General features: G+C 34.3%; 2 protein-coding genes across 2 annotated transcripts in view; both read right to left on the reverse strand.

Annotated features, from left to right (window-relative positions):
- Window positions 1-10,000, reverse strand: part of LOC135213963 (neurotrimin-like) — a gene marked incomplete at its 3' end in the record, with an annotated part of 736,001 nt that overhangs the window by 535,808 nt on the left and 190,193 nt on the right.
- The window catches only part of LOC135213916 (uncharacterized protein DDB_G0284459-like), a 41,088-nt gene that overhangs the window by 12,771 nt on the left and 18,317 nt on the right, over window positions 1-10,000 (reverse strand). The window contains exon 2 of the mRNA XM_064248010.1: window positions 2,749-2,761. Coding sequence (XP_064104080.1) covers window positions 2,749-2,761 — 13 coding nt within the window. The remainder of the gene's footprint in view (window positions 1-2,748; window positions 2,762-10,000) is intronic.

Consider the following 10,000-nt stretch of genomic DNA (forward strand, 5'->3'; position numbering starts at 1 on the left):
TACACTTACCCCCTTTTTTTTCCAGCATAGTAGCCCGTTTTAGCAACATTTTGGCAGTCATAACTCATTTAGGCCATTTTTGGACTTACCCCCTTTTTCGCCAGCATGAGTGATTTATCCTTGCTTAGACAAAGACGCCGATCAGAGAAACCAGCTGGTAGGACAACGAGAGCAACCAGCTGCTACCATGAAAATGAAATCAAACTCCAAATAAAGGGGAAGACGCCTCGTTACTGTAGGGAAGAACAATTTGGCAATACTAGCAATGGGCCCTTCAGAATAATCACCGAAAATAACGGTAAAGTGTTTAAATAAATGCCGGTAGCAGACATTAGGTCAAATAAAAAGCGAAAATTATTTTGAACAAACAACGATACAACGCTAGTGACGAAAGACACAAAATGAATAACAGGGCAAAATCGTAAATCGCTTACTTATGAGAGTCAAAAAACAAAGTACACCCTTGTTGGGAGACAAACAGGAAATGCAGAAAAATGTATGTATGTATGTATGCATATATATACGTATATATATATATATATATATATATATATATATATATATATATATATATATATCATATACATACATACATACTACATACATACATACATACATACATATCTATATACATACATACATACATATATATACATATATCATTACATTATATATATATATACATACACATATATATATATATACATATACACACACACACACACACACATATATATGATATATATATATATATATATTATATATATACATACATACATACTACATACATACTATATATATACATACATACATATATATTACATACATACATATATTATATATATATATATATCATATATTATATATTTATATATATATATAAAACTGAATCCCGAAAATATGGAAAATGACGAATTATATAAATAAAGACAAAACCCACGAAGGAAGGAGAAACGATGGATATCTATAAGGCCTTTCGACTTCTTGTCTTTTACTGTTACGAAAAGTACAAGGAGTCGAAAGGCCTTGCAAAACTCTCCACCGTTTCTCTTCCCTTCGTGGATTTTGTCTTATGTACATATTTATTTTTCTTCATTTTCTGTTTTTCTCTTTCAACCAGAAAGTAGTTTTTTTTTTTTTTTTAACTTTTTAAAACATTTTATGATTTTTATTCGATATCCTCTATTTTACTTCCATCAACGCTAAAGCGTTGAATGACGAGATGTCCCTTGCTTGCTTTCTGTGTGGCTTGGCCTCACAATTCTTCCTTCCCTTTTTATATTCTAGAGAGAGAGAGAGAGAGAGAGAGGGAGAGAGAGAGGGCTACCCAAACCACTGGTCTTTCTCTCGAAAATTTTCAAGAATGAATAAGTGCCAAAAACTTCATTCGATCAATGATTTTTTTGCATCAGTTATTCTACGAGATTTATTCTGATGGAGAATAAGCAGACGCACCCTCAAAGCTTTTCGATACATCACGATCTGGCGTCACAGCACCAAAGGTCATCGCCACATCAAAGAAAAGAGAAACTGAAGACCGTTCCCTCTCAAAAAAGAGAATGGAAAAACTATATATTTTCAATGGAAAAAATAAAAAAAAAACAAATCCTCTTAAAAAAAATAAAAAGCTTCAAAAATAATATTTCGGAAGGAAAATGGAGTTTGCCAAAAGCCCAAGAACAGCTGCTGCAACAGCAACAGCAACAACAAGAGCAACAACGAAAGCAACAACCTCTAGAACCCCGTCTGTTCTGCATTGCCCTCCGTCGTCGGCGGGAATATATTTTGATGGAGAAATCTTTGCTAAAATGGCGCGCTATTTTTCATTCCTTATAGATAGAAATATCGAGGAGGGGTGATAGGAATGGGAGATAACGAATGAAAAACAGCAGGTGGAAGGGGAGAGGAAAAGAGAGGAGAGGGAAATAGAAATAAGAGATTGATAAAGGTGGGAAAAACAAAACGGAGGAGAAGACTGGACCGATGGAACGCAGATAAAATCCAGCGTGATCTAGATACGGATGTTAATTCCCATTCCACCATTTGTGGTTTCTGGACGTTAATTATTTATTAGGCGTCTAAAACCTTTATTAACTGCCCCGTAAACATTCCTTTCAGCGTTAAATTCTTCACATGATTTCTGCGTAGCAATTGGACCGATAGTAGTTAAAAACATTAGGACTTAAAGACATATTTTCTGGGCATTAACTGTTCAACTGGACCAATGGAATATAAAACAAATAGGACTGAAAGACATTTTCTGGACATTAACTGTTATATATACAATTTCTACCAAAGACTTGCTAACCCACATATGCTTGGAAACAATAATTGATGCTACCGAAACTCCTAGACACTAATGATCGGATTGCTTATTGATTCATTATAATTACTGTGTCTACCTGAAATTTCTAGACGTTATCTGGGCCCTGTAAGTATTATGTTTATAATACGCCAACTGGACCATATGTATTTTGAGACATTATTCTTAAGTAACAAATTCTTGTTATTAATGAACTAACCTACTGTTTCTAGACATTACGTCACTCAGACATGAAATCTGCACATTATTTCAATAACATTATATGCAAAGGATAATTCCTTAACATCATCCTTCTCGATATTAATACATCACCAAAAGGTTTGATAGACAATGATATAACCCCATAAGGTTTATAAATATGGATTCTCCAAAATGTAGTTTTGAGAACATCATTCACCGTCATTCAGGCGCAAATAATGACTCACCAACATACACTTCCTGTAAGATGGTTAAAAAAAATCACACCTTCAGTAAGATTGTAAAAAATAAACAACACTTCCAGTAAGATTGTAAAAAAAACACACTTCCAGTAAGATGGTTTTAAAAAAATCACACCTTCAGTAAGATTGTAAAAAAAAACACACTTCCTGTAAGATTGTAAAAAAAAACACACTTCCTGTAAGATTGTAAAAAAAAATACACCTTCCTTTAAAATAGTTAAAAAAAACCACATATACTTCCTTTATGATAGTAAAAAAAAACACTTCCTGTAAAACATTTTAAAAAATCACACTTCCTCTAAGTTAAAAAAAAAAAAATTCCTGTAAAATAGTTAAAAAAAAAAACTAGATTTTCAACAATGAACAAAACGTTGTTTCTAAACATATTTACTAAAATAAGGATAAAAAAATTTATCAAAGTTTCCTTCAGCGGAGTCGAGTTTTCTGTACAGCGTATAATGCCTTATGAAACACTCAGCCGTGCCCCATGAAACTTTCAGCCACGGTCCGCTCGTGGCCTGTGTTATGGGTGCCAGACACACGATCATGGCTAATTTCAACCTTGAATAAAATACAATCTACTAAGGCTAGGGAGCTGGAATTAGGTATGTTTGATGATTGGATGGTCGATGATCAACGTACCAATTTGTAGCCCTCTAGCTTCAGTTGTTTTTAAGATCTGAGAGCGGACAGAAAAAGTGCGGACGGACAGATAACTAGCAACTCAATAGATTTCTTTTACAGAGAAGTAAAATTAGCAACTTCAAGCTCACAAACTATCTAGATATAAAAAAAGAAACAGCAAAAGCTAAGTCAAATCAGAATCAAAATGACTGAGACAATTGTGGGTTGTGAAGAAAATTTTAGGAACTTTTTGAACTGACAGAAATTGTCTTCAGGAATATTATATTTATATATATATATATATCTTATATATTATATATATATATATATGATATATGTGTGTGTTGTGAGTTGTCGTGTAATCATAATATATTATAATATATATATATATATATATATATATATATATATATTATATTTATGATATATTTTTGTGTGTGTGTGTTGTGTATCCAATAATATATATATATATATATATAAATATATATATATATATATATATATCTAATATATATATATAATATATATGAAATGGGTTCGACCTTATGTAGCACGTAAACTATATATATATATATATATATATATATATATATCTATATATATATGAATAATATGTGTGTGTTTGTGTTGTGTATTCATATATATATATATATAGGTATATAATATATATATATATATATATAATATATACTATATATCTAATATATTGAAATGGGTTCACACTTATGTAGCACGTAATATATATATAATATATAGATATATATATATATATATATATATAATATGAATAATCTATAAAATCTTTGATATACTATATGTAATATATAAAACAGAAACAGAGGACTTAAAAACTAAAAGATTTAAGTTTAAGTTCATGAAAAACAATGCTTATCTAAGACCACAATTTTGTTCCTTATCTCCACCAATATAGGGCCATCGTTTTTTCACCCCCAACCGAGAGATTCTCTTCACTGATAAGGTCACAATCGTCAAGGTTTTTTTTTTTTTTATTTGCCACAAAAACCGTTTTCAAAACATCAAATGGATGATGGTCGCATATCGGTAAAGGAATTCTATCCAAATATAACATTTCTCCATCTGGAGAAATAAATGAAGCTAAAAAAATAAATCCAATTAAAAATAATTTTGATATGAGTTTTTTTTTCTAAACTGACAAAAAAATATATTTTAATTTCTTCTTCTGCTGAACTCACGAAATGCAGTTGAAAAAAAGAAATTTATAGTCTGATCTAGATATGGAATAAAATTTCTTTATCTTATCTTGCCATCTCAAAATTTTTAGACCGGCTGCTAATTTTTTTTTATTTCCCTGGAAATTTTTTTTTTCACATATTTTCTTTTACCGAAGCACTCAGTTAAAGCCTACAGTTTTCCCACGGACTCAAGATTTATCTGGAAAAAAAAATAGAGGACGCGAAAAACTTATTATATTTGTTCAGAATTTATGGTCAAAGAAGAAGGTCGTATTTTCCTTTTGATTTTTCAATAACGTTTACATATACGGGGCACTTGCGTATCACAGATCGTCCGTGGGGGCAAAAACTACGTTTAGAGAACAGAATATAGAATTTAGGCCAAAGGCCAAGCGCTGGGACCTACAAAGTCATTTCGTGCTGAAAGAGAAACTTGACATAAGAAGATTTCAAAGGTGCAACAGGAGGACAACCTCGCAGCTGCACCTAAAACAATAATTGTTAGAGAGAGTGGAGAGTCAGATGGAAGAAAGAGAATATGAACAGAGGTACAGTAAAAGGAATGAAAGAAGTCGCAGCTAGGGGCCAAAGGGACTCTGGAAGGACCCTCAAGTAATGCCTACGGTGCACCACGTGTATAAATATGTAGAGTTCTCGGAAGTTCGGGTAATCGTTAGTTTTTTTTTTTTTTTTTTTTATCCGAACGCCCATGAATCTTATAAATAAATCATATTATAGGTTCAACATTATACTTTTCAAATAAACTTCAGAAATAACTATCACTCAAATAAGTAACAAAAAAAAAAAGTGTGTGTAGAAGATAAAGAGCAATATATCATATTGTGGGTTAACCACCTAGTGGAAATAATTTGCTTAAAAAAATAAAATAAAATTAGTCTTAATTTTTTCATTTCTCATTTTAAATAAACTTCATAAAAATCAACCTATTTCAATACAAATTTTCAAACGCAAATCCAAAACCAAATGTTTCACTTCTGACACAAATGTCCTTAGGCAAAATTCAAAAACAAATCATAAAACAGCCACCAGTGAACAGAGGTAACCTTCCTTAACCTAACCTGACCTACGGTGCCTTGTACGACTTAAAACTTATCCAATAACACCAAAGGGCCCATTGTACCACAAAGAACAAGGAAACAAAAACATATACACAAACACACACACACACACGAACAGAACCACTCAAATCCGAGTAGATCTGACCTTATTTGCCCTCCCCTGGGTGACAGTAGGGGAGACATGACACAGCTACCCACCCTCTGCAAACCAGTTTGTCAGCCCAGGGTGGGGGGCGGGGTAGGCAGGGAGAACGGGAGGGTAGGGTAGACATCCACCATCCTCCTGCAAAGCTGTCTGACTACCCCGGATGGAGCGGGGTAGGTATAGGAGATCAGGAGGGTAGAGAAGACAGCAGCTCCGGGTTCCAGCGCGCATACCTCGTTCAAAAATAAATCTCTACAGAGAGCTCATGGAACCTGTTCGATACCCCTTTTCAAATCGAGCATACTCCCGAAAGCTCTCTGTGGAGATTTACTTTTAAAAAACATATGTATGCATACATAACTGTAGATTTGTTTCTTTATGCAAGACTATAATCTCGTCAAAGACAGGATGTTCAAAATTCAGGAAATAATTTCAAGATAGATTTTCTTTAATTCTCTAAAACAGACCTAACCTGTAGGTGGGTAAAAAATGACATGAAATAAAGAATTATTAAAAAGGGGCAAGAAGTAAACAGAAGAGCAGAAAAGTCAGGCAATAAACACAGACGTGGAAGAGGTCTGGATATTTAACGATGGAACGAGTGCTTTTGTCATCCAGAAGAGCATCAGATTCTATCAAACGATCCAGACACATTCATAAATCATTTTTCAGGTCATAAAAAAATTGAGAAGATAATTCATACATCAAAACCATCAAACGTTACTCTACACCTCATTAAATGAACGTAAGTACCCCATTAACAATACAAAACAGTTACAATTCTGCGATCAATCAATGCCAACTCCTCCATAGACCTCTTCCTCTTTCCTGACAAGAGAAGGAAGCGATCTGTGACTGATGAGACTCTTGTCCGAAATGGCAACTGAGGCTCCAGGAGCCTCGGGTCATTTGGACTTCACTTCCAGCTTCCGTTTTCCCCGACCCTCTCGGATCTTTCTTCTCGACGAAGTGGATCGTCCCTTCCGTCGAGGTTAGTCCTCATATTCTTTCCTTTTCTATTTAAAGTTTTTTTATCTATTTTTTTATTCATGCCCGGGCTTCATAATATACCACCTGGATGCCGTGTATATGTATATATATATAATATATATATATATATATATAATATATATATATATATATATATACACACACACACGTAAATAGCCACGTGAAGGTGAAAACTGAAGACCAGGTACCAAGCGCTTTCGTGATTGCGTACACTTCTTCGAAGTACAAATTAAAATAAATAGATAAAAAAATAAACAAGAAAATTTAATTTACTCTTTCACCTTTCATGTGGCTATCTACGTACATATGTGCCACGTGCTGTTTCGTGAATTATTGCTGAATATATATATATATATATGATATATATATATATATATATATATATATATATATATATATATATATATATATAAAGGATTTTGCCACGAAGGAAAAAATGAAAAGCAAGATAGCCAAGTACTTTCGGTCCTGTTCGGTCCGAACAGGACCGAAAGTACTTGGCTATCTCGCTTTTTCATTTTTTTCCTTCGTGGTAAAAAACCTTTATTTATACATAGCATCACGTTTTATATACTTCGTGATCAAGTTATATATATATTCTATATATATATATATATATATATATATATATATATATATATATATATATATATATATATATATATATATATATCCATATATACAGTGTGTATATGTACAACTTATTCATAATCCAAGGATTATGAATAAGTACAAGTTGAGCAAACAATATTAAAGTAGTCTGGAGGAACTAAAAGTGGGGAAAAAACAAAATAAATTAAAATGACAAAACGGTGCTTTAGACAATAGACATAATAAGTAAATCCAAAATATTAAAACATACAATTGGAGAAATCCTGTCTATAGGGAATCCATTCCTGCCTCAATGGAGTGAAGAACATCTTGAAGATTAATTAAAAATAGAGAAAAAACGAGTCAGCGGTAAATGAGAAAAATAATTTAATATCTTATAATAGAATAGAATATAGAATCTGCCAAAGGCCAAGGACTGGGACCTTTACGGTCATTCAGCGCTGAAAAGGAAACCGAGAGTAAAAAGGAGAGGAATGTGTAACAGGAGGAAACGCTAACGGTTGCATTATGAAGCGTCTTTTAGGAGAGGGTGGAAAGTAAGGTGGACGAAAGTGAATATAAACGGAGGTACAGTAAAAGGAATGAAAGGAGTTGCAGCTAGGGGCCGATGGGACGCTGCATAGAACCATGCGGTGCTCTGAGGGAGCTACGCCCCTACGGGAATTCTATTTCTTGCCATTTTTTATTTGTCTTTTCAGGTTATCCCTACATTCCCTTTCAATGCATATGGTCCCTTGTCTCTCATTTTTGCTGAATTGATCTCTTTTATTTTGACTGCTTCCGCACCTATACATGTCCTGCAAACACCACCCATTGTCGAGAGCGTGGGTCTCAAACCTGATTTGCCATTTCCCACCCCCTATTTGCTGAATACACAGCAGGCTAGTCTATTGTCCCAAGATCGCTGTGCCCTTGTGTAGGCAACTAACGCCTTCATGATTGGTACTAATCCCACTGAGGTAGGGTTTCCTGCCAGCCAAAGGTAGTATCACAAGTGTTAATAATTGCTAGTGTGCTAAAGGTAAGTAGTCAACAATAGTAGATTCACATCAACCGTGCATCTGATGTCTAGGGCCGTCCCTTACGACGCTCCTCATTGGCTGTTGATAAGCCAGTCAAAAGGCTGGAAACTGTTTCTCTTGAGTGTTCACATAGGCAGGATATATATTCCACCTCTCCTGAGGGATACTTTTGAAAGACATATCCTTCAGGAGAGGTGGAACATACATCCTGCCTATGTGAACTCTCTCGAGAGCCTAAGAGCTTCCAGCCCTGTGATTGGCTAATCAATAGCCAATCAGGAGCGTCGTAAGGGACTGGTCTAGACAGCAGATGCACGGTTGATGGGAGTAAGTAAGTAATACATCTTAGTTTTACCAGACCACTGAGCTGTAACAGCTCTCCTAGGGCTGGCCCGAAGGATTAGATATTTTTACGTGGCTAGGAACCAATTGGTCACCTAGCAACGAGACTTACAGCTTATTGCGGGATCCGAACCACACTTATTCAAGAAATGAATTTCTATCACCAGAAATAAATTCCTCTGATTCTGCGTTGGCCGAGTCGGGATTCGAACTTCGGACCACCGGATTGGCAGCCGAGTGCGAAAACCACTCGTCCAGCGAAGAACTACGGTTGATGGGAATCTACTATAGTACCACCATGGGAAAGAGACTAGAATGTCTATCTTACCCATTTCAACATCACCAGGGTAGCCTACTCTCACTCCATTATATATATGATATTGTAATAGCCACAATGCCCTCTTAACTTCTCAAATTCTCTGCTCTTTTTTTGGATACGCTTGTCGCTACAAAGCCTTGAGCTCCAACTTCTAAGAAATGTGAAGAAATATTGATGTCCTGTTTCCTGCTACCGGACATCATGATTTCTTTAAATTTCTTTGAAGTTGGAGCTCAAGGCTTTGTAGCGACAAGCGTATCTAAAAAAGAGCAGAGAATTTGAGAAGTTAAAAGAAGGCTTTGTGGCTGTGACAATTTCATACTTATCTGGTAAAAATAACAAGTAGATTCTATGTATTTGTATATATATATATATATATATATATATATATATATATATATATATATATATATAAAATTATATATATATGAATAACTTGATCACGAAGTATGTAAAACGTGATGCTATGTGTAAACAAAGGTTTTTGCCACGAAGGGAAAATGAAAAGCGAGATAGCAAAGCACTTTCGGTCTAGTGCGACCCTTTACTCTTGAGTAAAGGGTCGCACTAGACCGAAAGTGCTTGACTATCTCGCTTTTCATTTTCCCTTGTGGCAAAAACCTTTACTTATACATATATATATATATATATATATATATATATATATTATATATATATATATATATATATATGCATATATATAATATACATACAGATAAACATATAGATAAACAGAAAAATAATCAGCAAAAGACACGGGCTGCCGTCGACAAACTCTGGTCACCTTAGCAGCTACTTCGCATCCAGGCTGTAACTGACAAATAACTAGTTCCCGGGCTATTGACAAGCATCATCAAAGGGAAGCGATC

The sequence above is a fragment of the Macrobrachium nipponense genome, chromosome 43, assembly GCF_015104395.2.
Source record: "Macrobrachium nipponense isolate FS-2020 chromosome 43, ASM1510439v2, whole genome shotgun sequence".
Classification (NCBI taxonomy): domain Eukaryota; kingdom Metazoa; phylum Arthropoda; class Malacostraca; order Decapoda; family Palaemonidae; genus Macrobrachium; species Macrobrachium nipponense.